Source organism: Ranitomeya variabilis, chromosome 5, assembly GCF_051348905.1.
Source record: "Ranitomeya variabilis isolate aRanVar5 chromosome 5, aRanVar5.hap1, whole genome shotgun sequence".
Classification (NCBI taxonomy): Eukaryota; Metazoa; Chordata; class Amphibia; order Anura; family Dendrobatidae; genus Ranitomeya; species Ranitomeya variabilis.
Genome location: NC_135236.1, coordinates 31,108,749 through 31,132,792, shown reverse-complemented (window position 1 = coordinate 31,132,792; position 24,044 = coordinate 31,108,749). Strand labels below are relative to the sequence as shown.

Genomic DNA, 24,044 nt, shown 5'->3' with positions numbered 1-24,044 from the left:
AAAATTCCCCACATATAATCAATAATAGATTACAAAATGTCTTATTATCAACCCAGTATGTAAATATATACTATTATTATCATCTAACATATTATGTGCCAAATTCCTTAATTAACAATGATGGCTCCTCAGAAAGCCAAAATCTATTCTACACATTAATATCCCCAGGCTCATTCTTTCCAAAATCCGATTGTATTAACAATAATGATCCTGTGTTAAATTAACATACAGGAAAATAGCAGACATATCTCTATAATTATTGTGTAATGCCCGGGAGACCGAGGTACCCAGCACCAGACCAATGAGATCTGTCTCTTGAGGGGGATGTCACGAGTGGCTTGACCCAATGCTGTGGTCTCAGGCGATGCACAGTGTAAGGGATATTATGAAGGAACAGACACTTACTTGATCGACAGTAGGTCTTCTCAGCAGTGATGATCCCGATTCCGGATAGATGACTATTATCCAAATGAAAGACTGAGGCGCTGAAACGTTTAACCAGTTTACTTCAACATAAAGGGATTTGCAATCAGTACTGTCACCGGAGTCTGTATGAAAACTCTGAATTATCTTGACCCTGTCAGGATTTCCATCTCTTATTATGCGCAATTTCTATACGGCCCTGCTGCTGTATGTGAACTGGCTGCCGACCCAATCCGTCCCTTCTGGGTCTTGGTTCGACGGGCAACCCGAGTCCTTTTATCGGTTTACTCCCTCAGGGAATACCGCTGAACTCTCTGTCTGTTACTGCGTCCGACCCTAGTGAAGCTGATATCACCTCACGTCTTTCCGGTTGTTATATTATATATAATGAATATAGCCACGGATCCGGTATCCGTCTCTGCGCCTATTATGGGTAGTAATTATTGCTACCCGGTTCTCACAATGTCCTTTTTCTCTACTCCTCTTTTCCTATTATGGGTATTACAGGCCTATAATCCATCATAGGGCTGTTAGGAGTTCAGTTATACGACCTCTCACTTTCAGCTCCTCAGCCCAACTGCCAGTCCTTTTCTCAGACCAGAATAGATCAAGGGGAGTCTCTGGAGCTCCCCCTTCTGGCCGGAGATGGTAGTGCAGTCTTGCTATTCTAGTATTTGTATTTGGTGTCAATAACTATTTTTGTGGCAAATACCCCTAGGGGCGCCACATCCCCCCTTAGTTAAGAACAGTACTCCGGGACTGTGGGATGATAACATTTTGAAATAACAATTGATATGTACAGAGTCTTAAAAATGAAAAGTTACAAAAACCACTCAAAGAAACAAAAAAAAAATGGAATTCTGTAAAAAGTCACTTCAAATAGCGTCCATTAATACAGTTCTATCCTTGAAGGTACTAGGAAGCAAAGTTCACAAAGCAGTCTTTCCGGAGCTTTGATTTAGTGTTTCTGGGCTGATAAAAAGTTCAAGAATATGCAAAAAGTTCATACAGGTAAGTCTCTGTAGGTACTGGGCTTAAACGTTACAGAACGATAACAATGACTATAGTCTTATAGTGGGTAATCCGCATACCTGGCCGGTAATTGACTCTGGGTACTACGCTGGGATCTACGTAATAGCGGTGTCTCTTTATGTGGTGTATTACTGTCTACTGCGGATATAGTATCTGCCCTCTCTGCTAAAGATAATTCCACCACTATGGGGTTGGCAAGTCCACCGTGAATGGGATCACTCTGATCAGGAATCTGTTCTTCCTGACCTGGAACCTCTTGTAGTGCGGGGTCAGCCTCTTCCTGTCTTGGGACTTCTAATATTGGATTCGGTGTTGGATAAAAGGCCACCATGGGAACCACTACTGCACCATGGTATGTTAGTAGGGTTTTGGGAAAGTCTCCTATACAGGTGTGATACATTTCCTCCTCTTTTTCCTTTACTGGTTGAACCTGTATAGGTTGAATAACTTCTGATTCTGGCTGGACAACTTCTGGCTCTTTCAACGTTTCCGGACATAATTTAAGATTGTCTCTTGACACTAGTACAGATGCTAAACCTCCATTTTTGCTAATGAGACACATTTTAGGATTATCCATTCTTGTTGGTAAAACTGTGTAGGGTACGGCTTCCCACCGATTATCCAGTTTATTGGTTCGACGATTCCTCTTGAGTACTTGGTCACCCGGTCTTAATGGAGTTGCTAGAGCATTCTGGTTGAAAGTTCGCTCTTGTCTTTCTCTGGTTTGCTGGAGGCTTCTTTCCACACTCTCTTGTACTTGGCGATACTGCTTTTGCCGTACGACATCCCAATTGGAGTCTTGAACTTCTGCGTCTGGTTTCAGAATTCCCATTTCTAGATCGATTGGCAATTGGCCGGCTCTTGCACGCATAAGATAAGCTGGGGTGCAGTTGGTAGAGCTCACCGGGACATGATTATACAGATCCACCAAGTCAGGCAATTTCTCTGGCCATTGATTCCTTTCCGTTTCAGGTAAAGTCTTTAGTAGGTCTATCACAATATGGTTCATCTTCTCACATAAGCCGTTTGTTTGCGGATGATAGGCCGTCATCCGGATCTTTTTGCAACCATACATATTACAGAATTCTCTGAAGATCTCTGATTCAAAGGCTGTACCCTGGTCAGTGAGAACCTGTTCCGGATATCCATGGGGGCTACAAAAGTACGTTTGGAACGCTTTGGCTGCTGTTTTTGCAGTCAGATCTTTTACAGGTACTACTACCAAGAAGCGCGAATAATGATCCACGATGGTCAAGGCATAGACGTAACCGGACCGGCTCGGTGTCAACTTCACGTGGTCCATGGCTACCAGTTCAAGTGGTTGTTTGGTGATTATGGGCTGCAGTGGTGCTCTTTGGCTCTTTTGATCGTTCCTTCTGAGGTTGCACGGGCCACAGTTTCTACACCACTGTTCGATTGATTTTCTCATCCCGACCCAATAAAATCTTTCTCTCAGAAGTACTTCTAGCTTTTTCCAACCAAAGTGACCAGAACCATTGTGGTAAGCCTCGAGGACCATCCTCACATCTTGTTTAGGCACGATAATCTGCCAAACCAATTCATGTGTTTTCGGATTGGTGTATCTTCTACAGAGTTTCCCTTGATACAGGAACATTTTGCCTCTCTCTTTCCAGAGTTGATGCGTCTCTTCTGGGGCATCATCATCGGGATATGCACTTTGCTCAGTCAATAGTTCCTTCACTAGCTTCACGGCCGGATTGCTATCTTGGGTGTCAGCCCATCTATGGTGTGCTAACGGATTAAAATTCACTTCTTGTTGTTTCTGATAGGTAGTTGACTGACGATGTTTTACCTTGGGCTGATGAAAGGCTGGTAGTTCAATTTCTTCAAGCTCCCCCGTTTCTTCTTCTACATCTCTCAAGTGTGGCATCCGGGATAGGGCATCGGCATTTCCATTTTTACGACCTGCTCGATACTTGATCACGAAGTTGTAATTAGATAACCGGGCTATCCATCGCTGTTCTAACGCACCTAATTTAGCCGTGTCTAAGTGGGTCAATGGATTGTTGTCAGTATAGACAATAAATTCTGCACCGGTCAAATAGTGTTTGAAACGTTCAGTCACAGCCCAAACTACTGCCAGTAGCTCCAATTTGAAGGAACTATAATTTTCAGAATTTCTTTCAGTAGGCCGGAGTTTTCTACTTGCAAAGGCGATGACTTTCTCCTGACCTTCTTGCTTTTGTGACAGCACCGCTCCCAATCCCACATTACTGGCATCGGTGTAGAGGATGAAAGGTTGATGGTAATCCGGGTACGCCAGAACTTCTTCTCCGGTTAGTGCTTTCTTTAGTTGTTCAAAGGAGTTTTCTCTTTCGTCGTTCCACTGAAAAGGAGGGTTTCGGTTTGAAGGTTTCTTCGTCTGCCCTATCAAAGTATCTTGCAAGGGCGCTGCCAATTTGGTAAATCCTTTTATAAATCTACGATAGTAACCCACTAATCCCAAGAATTGCCTCACTTCTTTTACGTTGGTAGGTCTTGGCCAATCCCTTATGGCAGTTATTTTCTCGGGATCCGGTGCTACTCCCTCCGAACTCACGATGTGCCCTAAGTATTGTACCTTTGGCTTGAGAAGGTGACATTTGGATGGTTTGATTTTCATACCATACTTGGATAAGGCTTCAAACACCTCTGCCAGGTCTGTTAAGTGCTGTTCGTAAGTCTTTGAGTAGACGATCACATCATCTAGGTACAGGAGGACGGTCTCGAAGTTCTTGTGTCCGAGGCAACATTCCATCAGTCGCTGGAAAGTACCGGATGCGTTGCAGAGTCCGAACGGCATGCGATTAAATTCGCTTAGACCCATTGGTGTGGTGAATGCCGTTTTTTCTTTATCTCTCTCAGCCACAGGGACTTGCCAATACCCGCTTGTTAAGTCTAAGGTGGAAAAATAATTAGCAGATTTCAAAGCAGTCAAGGACTCTTCTATCCTAGGCAAGGGATAGGCGTCTTTATGGGTGATGTTATTAATCCGCCGGTAGTCTACGCACATTCCCATGGTTCCGTCCTTTTTTTTTTACAATCACCAGAGGGGCCGCCCAAGGGCTACAACTATCTCTTATTACCCCAGCCTGTTTCATCTCTCTCAGCATGTCCTTCGCGCATTGATAGTGAGCGGGCGGTATGGGTCTATATCTTTCTTTTATCGGGGGATGGTCACCGGTGGGGATTGTATGTTCCACCCCTTCTATCCGTCCGAAGTCCAATGGGTGTTTACTGAAGACCTGTTCATATTCCGTCACTAATCTATACACCCCTTGTCTTTGATGGGTAGGTGTTTAATCTACACCCACGTCTAGCTGTTGGCACCAATCCTCTGATTCTCCATCTGAGCCGTTATTTTCCACCTGACATGTCGATTCTAAGGGCTCAACGGTTGTGATGGCATTGTTGTCAACAGTATATAACTTTGCCACTGTAGCGTACCTTGGCAAAGTGACCTCTTCCTCTCCACAGTTCAAAAGTCGTACCGGCACCCGTCCCCGGTGTACCTCGACCACCCCTCGTGCCGTGAGTATAGTGGGCCTACTGTCGGTGTACGCTGGTTCTATTAAAGGGAACCTGTCACCATGTTTTTGGAAGATGGGATAAAAATAGCGTTAAATAGGGGCAGAGGTGGGCGTTACATTAGTGTGTTTGTTATGCGTTTATTACCCACCTAAGTTGCCGAAATACCTTTGCAAAGTCTCCGTTTTCGCCTGTCAATCAGGCTAGTCTGGTCAGATGGGCGTTGTCTTCCCCCAGATTTTGCGTAGTTTTCCGTTGGTGGCGTAGTGGTGTGCGCATGCCCAAGGTCCCGAATCCTCTGCCAGGGGATTTCAAAGAGCGCGGTGTCCGTTATTGCATTGGTGATCGGTGGGCGCGGCCATCTTCCTTTGGCCGCGCGTGCGCAGAAGCGGCGCTCTGCTGGCCGCGGCATCAGGAAAATGGCCGCGGGATGCCGCGCGTGCGCAGATGGATATCGCGGCGGCCATTTTCCTGAAGCCGCGGCCAGCAGAGCGCCGCGGCAAGCAGAGCGCCGCTTCTGCGCACGCGCGGCCAAAGGAAGATGGCCGCGCCCACCGATCACCAATGCAATAACGGACACCGCGCTCTTTGAAATCCCCTGGCAGAGGATTCGGGACCTTGGGCATGCGCACACCACTACGCCACCAACGGAAAACTAAACAAGATCTGGGGGAAGACAACGCCCATCTGACCAGACTAGCCTGATTGACAGGCGAAAACGGAGACTTTGCAAAGGTATTTCGGCAACTTAGGTGGGTAATAAACGCATAACAAACACTCTAATGTAACGCCCACCTCTGCCCCTATTTAACGCTATTTTTATCCCATCTTCCAAAAACGTGGTGACAGGTTCCCTTTAAGGCTTGATAGTCTCGTCCTTTAGTACCAATGGCCGCTCTACACCATACCAGCATTTCTGTTTTTGGTGGGATTACAATAGACGTCGGATCACTCACCCTCACACTGCCGATTTCTCCACCTGCAACTTCTATCTGTTGCCTTAACATTAATACTTTTATTTCCCTCCGGAGAAATCTCTGCTGGCAGGATCGGGCAGTTTCAGCAATTTGCTGTAAGACAGAAATAACTTCGGAAAAGCAATTCTCTAACACATTCATCCCTATCAATACAGTTGGTTCACAGTTCTGTCGGTCAACATCAACGACAATTATACCCTGTTCCTTCAATTCTGTTTTACCAATCTTTATGGTCATCTCCCTGAATCCTAGTTTCGGTACCAACTTACCATTACTGGCCCATATATCTAGTTCAACATCAGAGGGCCCTTTATCAATATCTACATCAGCCCAGTACCTCTTATAAAGGATATATGGTATAGATGAAATCTGGGAACCTGTATCCAGCAAAGCGTTGAGGGGAATTCCGTCCAGCACGATAGGGATGATGGGTCGTCCTCCGATGTACCTGTCGTGCCAGGGTGTTGGGCCTTGAAAATTAATTCCTGCGAAGCGGCCCGCATTCCCAGGGGATTCCCGTTTAAATCACAATTTCGTGCAAAGTGGCCTGGCTGCTGGCAACGGCGGCAAATGGGCTGTCCATCCAGTTGGTAGCGGTCACGGGGTCGTCCTCTCCATGTCGGGTATCTCCGGGACCTCATCCATGGAACATCCTCTCTACGGTTTGCCAACTCCATCTTGGGTTCTCTCATCTCCTGCATGGTTTTAGCCATTGAAGCAACAACATCAGTTAAAGAGTCAAGCTTTTGCTGAAGAGCCTCATTAGTAATGGGCCCCAGGGACTTAGCACTGGCACCGGACGTAGCTGATGTCACTGGCATTCCCCGTTGCTGAAGTGCATCTGCCATGGGTTGTGTGAGATCCTGATCCCGAGGTGCCTCTGCCAGCTGGAGACGTATAGCGCTCTCCTTTAATTGGGCAAATGTCAATTCAGGATTCTTAAAAACAAGCATGCTCACATGCCCCCGGTGAGAAGGGGTGTAGAGTCCCTCAATAAATTGATCTCTTAGCAGTTTATCAGCTCCTGTATTAAAAATGGGTTCAGCCAGTGTAAGTGATTTAAGGGCTTCCTGCAGGTTTAAGGCAAAATCTCTCACGCCCTCATTAGCTTTTTGTTTGCAATTAAAGAATCGTACTTTAGCTTTGCTGCTGGTAGTGGTTTCAAATGTAGCTTTTAATCCAGCAAATATGCGTTCAACAGTACCTTTTAGATCAGTTGCCCATGCAGCGACTTCTCGCTTAGCATGGCCACTTAACTGCATCATCAGGAGACTAACACGCTGAGCTTGACCCACGGGGAACAAATCAAAATGAGCCAGCATCTTTTCCCTGAAACCGTCAAGGGTATTAGGTTCACCTTCATACATTGGAAGCCACGGGCCACCCGGGGTATATGGCATCAACACCGGCATGATGGGCGCCACTCCTTGCACTGCTGCGCTGCCAGGCTCTCTATCGACACTCTGTCTTTCAGCTGCATTAGCGTCGCCGGGTGCTGCGGCGTCTCCGTGCTGCGACATACTGTACCCCCTTAGTTAATCCAGACCCCTCCGGTCCCAGCTTCCGTCTAGTTAATGTAGATTCGTTCCTCTGTGCAGCAGGATGACAATGACATGCCCCCTGCTGCCTCTAACTGCCGCACGCTCTGTAATGGTGGATTTTGAAGTTTTTCAGTTAGACTGGGGCTTGGGTAATGACGTAGCTCGATTAACAGTTTTGTGCCTAACGGTTATGAGATGATTACATCAGGGGGTGGCGGCCATTTTTACCCCATTATAACCAATGGAGAAAAGTCACATTCAATAGTTTTCAATGGGGAACGGAATTTTCTTTAATAAAGTCAATTTCCAAGATTTTTCATCCAAATTTTCACCGTTTCAGACTCCAATTACGGCACACAATACGCGGTGTACGGGCTGGCCCAATCCTGTTCGTGACGCCAGTTGTAACGCCCGGGAGACCGAGGTACCCAGCACCAGACCAATGAGATCTGTCTCTTGAGGGGGATGTCACGAGTGGCTTGACCCAATGCTGTGGTCTCAGGCGATGCACAGTGTAAGGGATATTATGAAGGAACAGACACTTACTTGATCGACAGTAGGTCTTCTCAGCAGTGATGATCCCGATTCCGGATAGATGACTATTATCCAAATGAAAGACTGAGGCGCTGAAACGTTTAACCAGTTTACTTCAACATAAAGGGATTTGCAATCAGTACTGTCACCGGAGTCTGTATGAAAACTCTGAATTATCTTGACCCTATCAGGATTTCCATCTCTTATTATGCGCAGTTTCTGTATGGCCCTGCTGCTGTATGTGAACTGGCTGCCGACCCAATCCGTCCCATCTGGGTCTTGGTTCGACGGGCAACCCGAGTCCTTTTATCGGTTTACTCCCTCAGGGAATACCGCTGAACTCTCTGTCTGTTACTGCGTCCGACCCTAGTGAAGCTGATATCACCTCACGTCTTTCCGGTTGTTATATTATATATAATGAATATAGCCACGGATCCGGTATCCGTCTCTGCGCCTATTATGGGTAGTAATTATTGCTACCCGGTTCTCACAATGTCCCTTTTCTCTACTCCTCTTTTCCTATTATGGGTATTACAGGCCTATAATCCGTCATAGGGCTGTTAGGAGTTCAGTTATACGACCTCTCACTTTCAGCTCCTCAGCCCAACTGCCAGTCCTTTTCTCAGACCAGAATAGATCAAGGGGAGTCTCTGGAGCTCCCCCTTCTGGCCGGAGATGGTAGTGCAGTCTTGCTATTCTAGTATTTGTATTTGGTGTCAATAACTATTTTTGTGGCAAATACCCCTAGGGGCGCCACAATTGCATAATCTCCATAGGAATATGTGCCAATATCTCTTCCTTAGTATACAAAGGTATTTTAAGTGAAATAGTATAAGGTAAAGGTTGATAATTATCTCAAATGTGGATAATCCTGGCGTCCCCTCACCCCGACGCGCGTTTCGCCGCCAGCTTCTTTGCCGCCAGCTTTTTTGGTTATAATAAAAATATTGATTTTAACATACTATGTGGGATCTCTTCTTTGTCCCAAACATTTGATTATGTGGGATTTGGTTGTTACATCCCTTTAAGTACCGGACCCGGTACAGAGCACCCCACGGACCTGGTGGGCAATCCACATTCTCTCTGGTCTCATTAAATGCTTCCAACTCTTCCTTCTTTTCAGGATTGTTAATGAATGTGCGGTGAGAATTTCATTTAGCAAAATCTCTCATCCTTCTTGGATATTTCTCTCCTTTAGAACATCCAACTATTGGACCTTTTCATCCTGCTTTCTGAATCCATTTAAGTCTGCCTTTCTGAAGTCCAACCTTAAAGTCTGAGTCCTCGCTGGTCTTCCTTATCTTGTATTCCAAAAATCTTGTGATCCAACCACTCTGCTATATCCACAGTCCGACCCTCATCCAACCATGCTGTCATTCCCAATCTGGCGCTCCAAAGTCCGACCGTGATTCAACCACTCAACCACCTCGACAGTCCGACCCTCCATGTTGCCATCAACATAGTCCAACCTTCATCCAACCTCACTGACATCTCCACAGTCCAACTATCATCCAACCACACTGCCATCCACACAGTTCAACCCTCGTCCAATCACACCATCATTTCCACACTCGTACCGTCAGCCAACTACACAGTTCATTAATCGACCACTTAGTGGATTCAGCCAACTTCTCTCTAATATGTAAGGAGCTTATAGGACAGAACACAATGTAGAAAATAGTAGTTTACACTCTGACACGGACCTCTGTACCATTTTTGGTAGGACAATCGCGGTCATCTGAAAAGCAAGAATAATGGCATTAACCTGAGATACCTCCGACTGCAGATACAGCTCCTCCTATCTGTATCATCCTTTGGGGAGGAGTCTCATAGCTCCTCCTATCTGTATCATCCTTTGGGGAGGAGTCTCATAGCTTCTCATATCATCCTACAGGGTGAGGAGACTCTCAGCTCATTGCTATCTATATCACCCCGCAGGGGGAGGAGACTCATTAAGATTAAGACTCATAGCTCCTCCAATTTGTATCACCACACAGGGGGAGGAGACTCTTAGTCCTCCTATCTGTATCAGCCTGCAGGAGGAGGAGACACATAGCTCCTCCTATCTGTATCACGCCGCAGGAGGAGACTCATAGCTCCTCATATCTGTATCACCCTGCAGGGGGAGGAGACTCATAGTTCCTCCTATCTGTATCACCCTGCAGGGGGAGGAGACTCATAGCTCCTCTTATCTGTATCACCCCGTAGGAGAAGGAGACTCCTAGCTCCTCTTCTCTGTATCACCCTGCAGGGGGAGGAGACTCATAGCTCCTCCTTCTGTATCACCCTGCAGGGGGAGGAGACTCATAGCTCCTCCTATCTGTATCACCCTGCAGGGGGAGGAGACTCATTGCTCCTCCTATCTGTATCACTCTGCAGCGGGAGGAGACTCATAGCTCCTCCTATCTGTATCACCCTGCAGGGGGAGGAGACTCTTAGTCCTTCTATCTATATCACCCTTCAGGGAGAGGACTGTTGCAAAAGAGTGGGGAGACAAAAAAATGCAATAGGGTCTTATCCATGTTACAAAGGGGAGAATTTACGACGAAATTTGCTCACCTGGATAGGATGAGGTAAGAGCATATAGGCTGGCGGCTGCTGCAGATCCACAGGTCCTCAACGACCAAAAAAGAAACTATATTCAGAGGGACTTCGTAGTTAAAACTCGGCGCTGCCGCAGGGATAAATTCCAGGAGAATGTCGGAGATTCACAGTGGTTTTATTCAACGCGTTTCAGGGGTCTCATGCCCCCTTAATTAGGTGGCATTTCCTGATGAAGGGGCATGAGACCCTTGAAACGCGTTGAATAAAACCACTGTGAATCTCCAACATTCTCCTGGCATTTATCCCTGCGGCAGCACCGAGTTTTAACTACGAAGTCCCTCTGAATATACCTTCAGGGAGAGGAGCACATGTACATATCCGTTGTTCCTTACCTGTACAGCAGACGTCATGTTGCAGTTCATTATGTCAGTTACTTTCTGTTGGAATAAAATATACAGAGAACAAACTATTACATTTGGATTCGTCTCAGGTTATCATAGAATGTGGATTGTTTTGCCATAGATGCACAGGTGTCCTAAGGCTGACTACGTATGAAGGCAGGAGATCCATCCAACATCACACTCACCTGGCTGAGGTCAGGCACATCGAGAAACACGGTGGGCTGTAGACCGATGGTCATTCCAACATTATTGACTGCAACAGAAGAGCCAAACATTCACACCTTGTCTTGAAGCAAAACTACAATTCAAGAGAAGAAGAAAGAAGCCAAACATGGAGACATCACAGATGAAGCAAAGAAAGGAGGGCACTGGAATATTTAGAAGGGGGCCCCCTAAGACCAAAAACTGGGCCCCCACTGTTATTCCAGCTCCAGCAGGCTTGGGATTTGATACTTATCACCCCAGCCCTGCACAGATAACACCTTCTAATATATCTCTAGGTTAGGTTTACTTTACACACAACAATTTTGTAAAAATCCAGTGATGACATTGAGTACAGGAAGATTTTATTGTTTTTCAATAACATTGATCGGTCAATCATTCCTTTGGAGAAGACCCATGAGGTGGTCCACAATTGGAGTTTTTGGCCACAACACAGACTACAAACTGAAATAGATCCTGGCCAGACAAGGTCTAGATGTGACATCGGAAAATGGTATTACCAAGGATGCCAATGTCCAGATCCTTCAACTCCTTCTCAACCCTGGGATAAATTTCTGGTCCACCTGTGAAGTCCAGCTGGATTACTTTGGTTTTCCTTTTGGTTTTTTCCTCTGTAAAAGATTACAAACTTTTGTACGTTTCAAGGTTTTTTTTTGTAAATCCGCAGTCAAGAGACCTTATTGACCCCCTGCCCAATCAACCTACACCTAAATTCATTCTGTATCTAGAAACTTCATGTATCACACTACATAAACTCTAGATACTGCACTATGTATTTGGAGTCTTTACAAACCTTTTATTTAAAGGGAACCTGTCACCTGAATTTGGCGGGACCGGTTTTGGGTCATATGGGCGGGGTTTTCGGGTGTTTGATTCACCCTTTCCTTACCCGCTGGCTGCATGCTTGCCGCAATATTGGGTTGAAGTTCATTCTCTGTCCTCCGGAGTACACGCCAGCGTAAGGCAATATTGCCTTGCACAGGCGTGTACTCCGGAGGACAGAGAATGAACTTCAATCCAATATTGCGGCCAGCATGCAGCCAGCAAGGAAGGAAAGGGTGAATCAAACACCCGAAACCCCCCCCCCCCTATGACCCAAAACCGGTCCCGCCAAATTCAGGTGACAGGTACCCTTTAAAGATGATCTCTATCCTGACTACATCTAGATCTTTATTACTTCTGCAGGCATCTGGAGACGTCATCTTTTTATCTGGAGACCTAATGATCTTATGATGGGATTAATGAAATCTCTAGATAAATACTAGGGAAAAAAAGTCCTCGTTTGTGCTTCTAACATAGAAACCTTACAAAACCTACAAGAAACAAAATGAGCAAAACAAACCTACTGTAACCATTAGACGTAGCGATCACTAAGTGAGTTGGGGTACACTACCTTGGCGGCGATATTCAAACAAACAGCAGCCGTTTCTGAGTTACAAAAGTCCGTGCCTGGTTTATTACACCTCCATAAACCACGGTAGGGCATTTGAACATCACAGCACCGACATATAGTCCATTTCTGTTGCGGTTACATTCATACAGTTCCATCCCTGACGCCCGTCAGGTCACAGTTCCCCGGGCTCTGGGTTACCTGCTTAACAGATCCTCAGGTTTCCCAGCCTGGATTCATACACTGTGTGCAGAATTATTAGGCAAGTGGTATTTTGCTCTCATGATACTTTTTATCCATGTTGTCCTACTCCAAGCTGTTCAGGCTGAGCCAACTACCAATTAAGTAAATCAGGTGATGTGCATCTCTGTAATGAGGAGGGGTGTTGTCTAATTACATCAAAACCCTATATAAGGTGTGCTTAATTATTAGGCAACTTCCATTCCTTTGGCAAAATGGGTCAGAAGAGAGATTTGACGGGCTCTGAAAAGTCCAAAATTGTGAGATGTCTTGCAGAGGGAGGCAGCAGTCTTGAAATTGCCAAACTTTTGAAGCGTGATCACCGAGCAATCAAGGGTTTCATGGCAAATAGCCAACAGGGTCGCAAGAAGTGTGTTGGGCAAAAAAGGCGCAAAATAACTGCCCATGAATTGAGGACTCAGACGCCAGCAAGGTGGAGATGGGGGACTGGTATTGACTGGTATCATCAAAGACGAACTTGTGGGACCTTTTCGGGTTGAGGATGGAGTGGAGCTCAACTCCCAGACCTACTGCCAGTTTCTGGAAGACAACTTCTTCAAGCAGTGGTACAGGAAGAAGTCGGTATCATTCAAGAAAAACATGATTTTCATGCAGGACAATGCTCCATCACATGCCTCCAACTACTCCACAGCGTGGCTGGCCAGTAAAGGTCTCAAAGAAGAAAAAATAATGACATGGCCCCCTTGTTCACCTGATCTGAACCCCCTAGAGAACCTGTGATCCCTCATAAAATGTGAGATCTACAGGGAGGGAAAACAGTCCACCTCTCGGAACAGTGTCTGGGAGGCTGTGGTGGCTGCTGCACGCAATGTTGGTCGTAAACAGATCAAGCAACTGACAGAATCTGTGGATGGAGGCTGCTGAGTGTCATCATAAAGAAAGGGGGCTATATTGGTCACTAATTTTTTGGGGTTTTGTTTTTGCATGTCAGAAATGTTTATTTCTAAATTTTGTGCAGTGATATTGGTTTACCTGGTGAAAATAAACAAGTGAGATGGGATGGGAATATATTTGGTTTTTATTAAGTTGCCTAATAATTCTGCACAGTAATAGTTACCTGCACAAACAGATATCCTCCTAAGATAGCCAAATCTATAAAAAACCCACTCCAACTTCCAAAAATATTAAGCTTTGATATTTATGAGTCTCATACCTCCCAACCATCCCGGATCCAGCGGGACTGTCCCAGTTTTGACAGTCAGCCCCGCGATCCCGGGCGGGACATTAGTTGTCCCGCACTGGTTGGGAGGTGTGTATATCACCCGGTCAGCTCCCTGATCTCCTGCACCCGCAGAGCACGCACAGGACCTGTGATGAAGTCACAGGATGGGAGGAGTCAGGGGGTCACATGATCGGGAGGACCTCCATGTACAGGACTCTGCTGGTTGTCATGGCGCTGGAGAGGGTCAGTGTATGTGTGAGGTCAGGAGGTGTTTACAGTGTGGATGTAGCAGAGCCGTGTGTGTATGATGTGTATGGAGCGGAGCAGCGTGTGAAAGGTGTATGGAGCGGAGCCGTTTGTGTATGAGGTGTACAGAGCGGAGCCGTGTGTGTATGAGGTGTACGGAGCGGAGCCTTGTGCGTATGAGGTGTACAGAGCGGAGCAGCGTGTGCAATGTGTATGGAGCGGAGCCGTGTGTGTACGAGGTGTACGGAGCGGAGCAGCGTGTTCAATGTGTATGGAGCGGAGCTGTGTGTGTACGAGGTGTATGGAGCGGAGCCGTGTGTGTACGAGGTGTACGGAGAGGAGCCGTGTGTGTATGAGGTGTACGGAGCAGAGCCGCATGTGTGCGAGGTGTATGGAGCAGAGCCGAGTGTGTATGAGGTGTACGGAGCAGAGCCGCATGTGTGCGAGGTGTATGGAGCAGAGCCGAGTGTGTGCGAGGTGTATGGAGAGGAGCCATGTGTGTGCAAGGTGTACGGAGCAGAGCCGCGTGTGTGCGAGGTGTACGGAGCGGAGCCGTGTGTGTACAAGATGTATGGAGAGGAGCCGTGTGTACGAGGTGTACGGAGCGGAGCCATGTGTGCAAGATGTACCGAGCAGAGCCGTGTGTGTGCGAGGTGTACGGAGCGGAGCCGTGTGTGTACGAGGTGTATGGAGAGGAGCCGTGTGTGTACGAGGTGTACGGAGCGGAGCAGCGTGTGCAATGTGTATGGAGCGGAGCCGTGTGTGTACGAGGTGTACGGAGCAGAGCCGTGTGCGTACGAGGTGTTTGGAGCGGAGCCGTATGTGTACGAGGTGTACGGAGCGGAGCCGTGTGCATACGAGGTGTATGGAGCGGAGCCATATGTTTACAAGGTGTACGGAGCGGAGCAGCATGTGCAATGTGTATGGAGCGGAGCCGTGTGTGTACAAGGTGTACTTAGCGGAGCCATGTGTGTACGAGGTGTACGGAGCGGAGCCGTGTGTGTACGAGGTGTACGGAGTGAAGCCGTGTGTGTACGAGGTGTATGGAGCGGAGCCGTGTGTACGAGGTGTACGGAGCGGAGCAGTGTGTTCAATGTGTATGGAGCGGAGCCGTGTGTGTACGAGGTGTACGGAGCGGAGCCGTGTGTGTACGAGGTGTACGGAGCAGAGCCGCGTGTGTACGAGGTGTATGGAGAGGAGCCGTGTGTGTACGAGGTGTACGGAGCGGAGCAGCGTGTGCAATGTGTATGGAGCGGAGCCGTGTGTGTACGAGGTGTACGGAGCGGAGCAGCGTGTGCAATGTGTATGGAGCGGAGCCGTGTGTGTACGAGGTGTACGGAGCAGAGCCGTGTGCGTACGAGGTGTTTGGAGCGGAGCCGTATGTGTACGAGGTGTACGGAGCGGAGCCGTGTGCATACGAGGTGTACGGAGCGGAGCCATATGTTTACAAGGTGTACGGAGCGGAGCAGCATGTGCAATGTGTATGGAGCGGAGCTGTGTGTGTACAAGGTGTACTTAGCGGAGCCATGTGTGTACGAGTTGTACGGAGTGGAGCAGTGTGTGTACGAGGTGTACGGAGTGGAGCCGTGTGTGTACGAGGTGTACGGAGCGGAGCAGTGTGTTCAATGTGTATGGAGCGGAGCCGTGTGTGTACGAGGTGTACGGAGCGGAGCCGTGTGTGTACGAGGTGTATGGAGCGGAGTCGCATGTGTACGAGGTGTATGGAGCCGATGCTGGCTGTGTCGGATTGGAGCAGATATTGCTCCTCGCTCTGACACTGACTGGCACAGGAGACACGGAGAGGTCTTTATCAGTGGCGTATCAGAGCTGCAGCGACGTGAGCAGTCAGCGGCGTAGCTGGATGACACCATTCAGCGCCGTGGGAGTGGAAGCTGCCGGCTGCTGTGAGGGTGCGCGGTGAAAGGTGTGTGTGTGTAGTGATGGAGAAGGCAATGATGGGGGTGGGGTAACCATGTGTGGCCATTATCCTGTACCCAGCATTGTGTGGGGCCATTATACTGTATGGGGTATAAACGTAGGCACTACTAAGAAGGGGTGGTGCTCGAGTAGGGGCCCAAGCCGTGAAATATATAACAGTAAACTCGGCACACACCAAAGCGTAAATGCAGTGAAGGAGGGGGTTTATTAATCAGGTAAAGTACATACAGTGACGTTTCGGTCTAATCACTAGACCTTCATCAATGTACTGAAATGAAATACAACAAAATATAGTATGAACATAACCGAAGTATTTACAAAATGGGTCATTTGCATAATCATAGAATTTTGTTTATAGCAATGTACATATGCAGAAAAACATCAGACTTATAGCAAGTCTAGGGGTGGGGATAGAATTCGCCTCTTGAAGAGGCGAGAAGCTTACTGGATTCATGAACTCCAGACTTTAGCCCCACAAGGCTTAAACAAGGAATATGATATCCAGTCGTTTTTACCATAACCAAGAACATTTTCTGACCCGTATCAGCAAGAACCGTATGTGTCCATACATCCAATGTGCTGTATATTTACTGTAACATAGAAATGCCTGCATATTTACTAATATATGTATGTCTTCTTTCACAGAACCACCTCTACTAAACAAGTGCACCATCTGTCCGTAGGATCACATCTCCACCGCTAGCTTTAAGTTTGCACCAGCGCTCTGAGGATATACACCAACACATTCCCCTAGTGCGCATGTCTACTAGGTGGAACGCACACCCGGACTTAGCCCCACCTTCTGAGTGCACAGTGGAACGCACACACCTTACAGCACTGCCGACGTCACTTCCGGTAATATGACTTCCGGCCGCGCACTGCCATCAGGCATAAAAGACACACTAGCTGGGCACACGGACACACTGGACAAGCGGTGGATACTGCGTCCATGGTCCGCATATACCAGCCCACCTTCACTACGGTAAGCCTCTATGAACCTATGCGCAGCTTCGCCGACACCTCACCGCTCCTGCCAGCTAATTAATTATACCGCCTCTCTTTGCTCTTAGCGGTCTGCTCCCTTTCACTCTACAGGAGCCATTCACAGCAACAGGGTATGTGTGCACCCACTTTGTTTTTCAGCTTCACTCTGTCACATTCAGTAACAAACGGTCTCCCCCCCCCCCCTTTTTAGGACTGACTGTCCATCCTGTGACCCGGGGGTACCCGTTTCACTGTTAGAGTGAGGGTAGGTGCGCTTCTTATACAGTTCTTATACATCTCTTAGAATCCAAAATTGAATCACAAATTGCCTCAACGCAACAAGACTCAAAACACAATTTCCACTGAATTTAAATATTGTGATGTTTATTCATAATTATAACATATATTAAATCATAATTTTAGCAGTAAAAAATCTCCAATGTAGAAAAGGAACGGATACATACACATAACATCAATTTAAATACCTATATGTGAGCAAAAATTTCCAATATGTACATATATAAATAAATCACCCCTATCTCTGAGAGACAACAACAGTCTCACAATAAATAGCAGCCTATTATTAGTATGCCCATGGATCCTTATATATATACAAAATGCATCTGGAAGCTTTAAACGAGACTTAAACTTAATTTTACTGCCATCTAGCATGTATATCAAAAGTGCTCGGTGCTTCCTTAATCTTTAGCCAGAGCACTATAAATCAAATAATCGGGCAATCAAAAAGAAGGGGATCATTACTCACATAAGGTATGATGTCCGTGCCACCGTTCCTGAACCCCGACGCGCGTTTCGTAACACTTCCTCAGGGGGCGTCTCATTCTGTCACATTCAGTAACAAACGGTCTCCCCCCCCCCCTTTTTAGGACTGACTGTCCATCCTGTGACCCGGGGGTACCCGTTTCACTGTTAGAGTGAGGGTAGGTGCGCTTCTTATACAGTTCTTATACATCTCTAGTATATTTTTCTAATTATAATTCACATATTTATTAGCCAAACATCTTCTATCTGTGATTTATTGTTCGCTGTGGATCCTCATGGCCTTATATCCCTGGCTGCGTATTGCTATAAGTCTGATGTTTTTCTGCATATGTACATTGCTATAAACAAAATTCTATGATTATGCAAATGACCCATTTTGTAAATACTTCGGTTATGTTCATACTATATTTTGTTGTATTTCATTTCAGTACATTGATGAAGGTCTAGTGATTAGACCGAAACGTCACTGTATGTACTTTACCTGATTAATAAACCCCCTCCTTCACTGCATTTACGCTTTGGTGTGTGCCGAGTTTACTGTTATATAATTATACTGTATGGAGCATCGTGTGGGGCCATTATACTGTACCCAGCATTATGTGTGGCCATTATACTGTACCCAGCATCGTGTGGGGCCATTATACTGTACAAAGCATCATGTGGGGCCATTATACAGTATGGACCATCAGGTGGGGCAAGTATACTGTACGCAGCATCATGTGGGGCCATTATACAGTATGGAGCATAATGTGGCCATTATACAGTATGGAGCATTATGTGTGGCCATTATACAGTATGGAGCATCATGTGGAGCCATTATACAGTAAGGAGCATCATGTGTGGCCATTATACAGTATGGAGCATCATGTGTAGCCATTATACAGTATGCAGCATCATGTGGGCCCATTATACTGTATGGAGCATCACGTGGGGCCAGTACACTGTACGCAGCATCATTTGGGCCATTATACAGTATGGAGCATCATGTGTGGCCATTATACAGTATGGAGCATCATGTGCGGCCATTATACAGTATGGAGCATCATGTCTGGCCATTATACAGTATGGAGCATAACGTGGGGCCAGTACACTGACTGCAGCATCATTTGGGGCCATTATACAGTATGGAGCATCATGTGGGGCCATTATACAGTATGGAGCATCATGTGTGGTCATTATACAGAATGGAGCATCATGTGCAGTCATTATACAGTATGGAGCATCATGTGTGGCCATTATACAGTATGGAGCATCATGTGCGGTCATTATACAGTATGGAGCATCATGTGCGGTCATTATACAGTATGGAGCATCATGTGCAGTCATTATACAGTATGGAGCATCATGTGTGGCCATTATACAGTATGGAGCATCATGTGCGGTCATTATACAGTATGGAGCATCATGTGCGGTCATTATACAGTATGGAGCATTATGTGCGGTCATTATACAGTATGGAGCATCATGTGCGGTCATTATACAGTATGGAGCATCATGTGTGGCCATTATACAATATGGAGCATCATGTGCAGTCATTATAGAGTATGGAGCATCATGTGCGGTCATTATACAGTATGGAGCATCATATGTGGCCATTATACAGTATGGAGCATCATGTGCGGTCATTATACAGTATGGAGCATCATGTGTGGCCATTATACAGTATGGAGCATCATGTGTGGCCATTATACAATATGGAGCATCATGTGCAGTCATTATACAGTATAGAGCATCATGTGCGGTCATTATACAGTATAGAGCATCATGTGTGGTCATTATACACTATGGAGCACTGTGTGGCCATTATACAGTATGGAGCATCATGTGCGGTCATTATACAGTATGGAGCATCATGTGCAGTCCTTATACAGTATGGAGCATCATGTGCGGTCATTATACAGTATGGAGCATCATGTGTGGCCATTATACAGTATGGAGCATCATGTGTGGCCATTATACAGTATGGAGCATCATGTGTGGTCATTATACAGTATGGAGCATCATGTGCGGTCATTATACAGTATGGAGCATCATGTGTGGCCATTATACAGTATGGAGCATCATGTGCGGTCATTATACAGTATGGAGCATCATGTGTGGCCATTATACAGTATGGAGCACTGTGTGGCCATATTTTTTTGTTTATAACTATTGTATATGAAACAGTGTGATCAGCAGTGCTAAATGGGTGTGGTTGGGATGTGGATATGGGTGTGACTAATTATGAATGGGTGTGGTCAGAGGCGTGGCCTAAAATTTGCCGCGGCGCGCATTGCGCGACGCTAACTTTGTCCCTCTTTCCCATCTTCAAAAGTTGGGAGGTATGATGAGTTTTTTGGGTTGATTGAGAACATAGTTGTTGATCAATAATAAAAAATAATCCTCTAAAATACAACTTGCCTAATAATTCTGCACACGGTGTATAGCTCCTGTCAGTAGTTCCATCCCTCAGTGCTCCCTGGACTCTCAGGAGCTCCCTGGTAGCTCCAGTCTCACACATGGACATCATGTGGTGCAACCAGGAAAACATATAGGACCTTCCTGAGGTCATAGGAGCACACCCCCTGAGAGGTATGTGGTTAACCAGTCCTACCCATCACTTTCTGGTTAACCCTTAAATCCAGCCCTTTACTAAAAAAACAGGTCTCTGGGACTACAAGGCCCAGCAACCTGTCCTGAATTCAGATCACCGCAGACCTCTGTCTGTGCGATACATACCTGTCTCTCAGAAGATCACTAATTGGTACATCACACTAAATAAGTAAAAAGCATTTAAATAACTCGTCAGGGTTCTTTTTGTGCGATTTTTGGGCAATGTGAACATGCATTTATGTGCTGCATGTATACCAAGTTAATCCAAGCTCAGTTTTTGTGTTTTTGTTTGTACTTTTGCATTCTGTGCAAGCTGGGGTGTGGCCTCCCTTTCCTGAGCTGGTAATTACATTAAAAGCTTCCTCAGACTGGTGTCCGTAGATTGGGACCAGGTCCTTTTGTCTGCCCTTATTCACACACTGAGGTAAATTCTGACACATGGTAAAGTTTTTAATATTAGACACCGAAGGACTGTCCAAACAGAGTCACCTTGTCGACGGTGTGATGGCTCCTATGCTATTTTTGATCAAAAACAGTATTAGTAAGAACTCTGTGTTATTGACATGCACTTTTGCTTTTTACTTATTTAGTTACAGTAGGGTTTTTGCTCATTTTGTTTCTTGTAGGTTTTGTGCGCTTTATGGCCAATGTGAACATGCGTTTATGTGCTGCATGTACAGTATAGCAACTTAATCCAAGCTCAGTTTTTGTGTTTAACATAAAAACCTTGTTCAATTCATTTGTGTCTGGAGACCTTCTTCATCTCTTCTCTATAATAATGAAGAACAGGAGAACTCTAGATATTGGCAGCAAGAATGATTGATTGGTAGGTCATCCTTCTCAACGTCTTAATTTGGAGAGCTCTCGTTTACAGTATCTAGACAAGATCAAGAAGGTTTCCATATTAGGTCAAGTCCTAATTAATGGTGGGAATATCTAGGGTTCCTCTTTCACCAGTCTCAAAAGACTTAAATTTATCCTTTCGGGACTTAGATAAGCATGAGGTCTTCAGATAAAGTGAAGATGAAGGTCTTGGTAGTGAAAAGGTTAATTGAGGTTTCCAGGTACAAAGAGACTGAACATTGACTCCAGAATGAATGCGGAGTCCAGAATTGTCCTTCTACCTGTTTGTGTCTTGAAAACTTATTTATGTTATACGAATACCAGATGTCTCCAGAAACAGATTATTTATCTGAGATTAGTATTTGGAGATATCTGATCTGTCAAGATATGGGCAAGATCTCCAGGTAGAGACAAGATGAATAAGAAATCTAGAAACTGGAAGGATAAATTAACTTTTTTCCTCTTTAGCTGGAGACTTTTTCCCATCTGTATCTGGAGAGCACATACACTTTTTTAACATTTGGAAACCTCCTCCTTAGCTCAGTTTTGATAGTCTCGAGATAAACAATTGATCCAGATACAGACAGGACGAAGAAGAAATCTGGAAAATGCCAGTATAAATTAGTCCGTCTTCAAGCCCCCTGTCTAAAGACCTTTTCCACGTTACTATTTGGAGATCTTTTTGACCCTAACCATGTCTTGAAATAAAGAAAGTATTAAGAATTGTGGATATTGCATATATAGTCTTTAATTGTGGTTTATAGATAATTTAGTGACATATGTAAAATTGGTGGGGAAAGGTTGAACTTGATGGACCTAGATGTCTTTCAACCTATGTAACTATGTAAACATCTCCAGAAGCCTCCCTGAGCCTGTCCATATACAGAATATATACCCTCCAAATTAAGACAGGGTGAATAAAGATATTGGTAGCACAAATAAGGACCCTAAATTAAAGCTGACCATATCTGGTGACCTCTTTAACCTTTTCTAGATAAAGACATGATACACGAGACCTTCTGACTGAGATGTTAAAGAAAGACTCTTGAAACCGTCAGAAAGGTAGAAATTCTCCCTCATCTCCTCTATAGTTGGAGACCTCATTGACCTGACGTAGGCATAGACAAAATAAATAGATGCTAGTAGGATGAATGAGCCCTCCTGAAATCTCTCAATATCTAGAGAGGTCATCCTGTCTACATCTGGAGACCTCCTTAACTTGGTCTAAATACAGACAACATTTCTAGATCATGCCTGGGTTAAGAAAATAGGTAGGATGGACAAGACTAAAACTGCCCATATATCAGGGCTTCATTCACCTCATCTAACATTATCCTTCAGTTTCTTGCCCAGAATCATCTCTTACCAATCTCTTTCGCAACGTTTTTCAGCTTCTCTAGAGTCCTGCTGATAAGGACGACATCGAAACCCCTTTTGGCCAACTATGGAGAAGACACAGTGGAATGAGGACAATGAAGTGGCAGATATATAGATGGACTGGTGTCCACTCACCTCCTCAGCGTATGACTTCCCAATTCCGTCTGTTGCTCCTGTTACCACTGATAAAATCAGAAAATAATACAGTGTAAAAATATGATGTTGGGGTCAGTGGTTACACAGCTCTAAAAATTGGCCCTGAATTTGCTCCGTTGGCAGTAAATTTTCCACAGTGGAAAAACCCAAGGAAAGGCCCACAATAATGCCTGTGACGGTATACAGTTATATGCAAAAGTTTGGGCACCCCTATTAATCTTAAGCTTAATGTTTTATAAAAATTGTTTTTTTTGCAACAGCTATTTCAGTTTCATATATCTAATAACTGTTGGACACAGTAATGTTTCTGCCTTGAAATGATATTTATTGTACTAACAGAAAATGTGCAATCTGCATTCAAACAAAAGTTGACAGGTGCATAAGTATGGGCACCCTTATCATTTTCTTGTTTTAAATACTCCTACCTACTTTTTACTGACTTACTAAAGCACTTTTTTTGGTTTTGTAACCTCATTGAGCTTTGAACTTCATAGCCAGGTGTATGCAATCATGAGAAAAGCTACTTAAAGTGGCCACTTACAAGTTGTTCTCCTGTTTGAATCTCCTCCGAAGAGTGGCATCATGGGCTCCTCAAAACAACTGTCAAATGATCTGAAAACAAAGATTATTCAACATAGTTGTTCAGGGGAAGGATACAAAAATCTGTCTCAGAGATTTAACCTGTCAATTTCCACTGTGAGGAACATAGTAAGGAAATGGAAGAACACAGGTACAGTTCTTGTTAAGGCCAGAAGTGGCAGGCCAAGAAAAACATCAGAAAGGCAGAGAAGAAGAATGGTGAGATCAGTCAAGGACAATCCTCAGACCACCTCCAGAGAGCTGCAGCATCAACTTGCTGCAGATGTTGTCACTGTGCATCGGTCAACTATACAACGCACTGTGTTTTTTTGCCGCCATGCATAACGCCTTTTTGTATGACCAAACAACTCAATCTTGGTTTCATGAGTCCACAGGACCTTCTTCAAAAAAGAAATTGGCTTCTCCAAATGTGCTTTTGCATACCTCAGCCGACTCTGTTTGTGGCGTGCTTGCAGAAACGGCTTCTTTCGCATCACTCTCCCATACAGCTTCTCCTTGTGCAAAGTGCGT

The 24,044-nt window shown here is 45.4% G+C and overlaps 1 protein-coding gene across 1 annotated transcript in view; it reads right to left on the bottom strand.

Moving 5' to 3' along the window:
* The window catches only part of LOC143774236 (very-long-chain 3-oxoacyl-CoA reductase-B-like), a 58,113-nt gene that overhangs the window by 9,412 nt on the left and 24,657 nt on the right, over window positions 1-24,044 (bottom strand). Inside the window, exons 2-7 of the mRNA XM_077261623.1 lie at window positions 22,914-22,960; window positions 22,768-22,843; window positions 11,703-11,813; window positions 11,166-11,233; window positions 10,972-11,016; window positions 9,739-9,773 (exon numbers count right to left, since the gene is read on the bottom strand). Coding sequence (XP_077117738.1) covers window positions 9,739-9,773; window positions 10,972-11,016; window positions 11,166-11,233; window positions 11,703-11,813; window positions 22,768-22,843; window positions 22,914-22,960 — 382 coding nt within the window. The remainder of the gene's footprint in view (window positions 1-9,738; window positions 9,774-10,971; window positions 11,017-11,165; window positions 11,234-11,702; window positions 11,814-22,767; window positions 22,844-22,913; window positions 22,961-24,044) is intronic.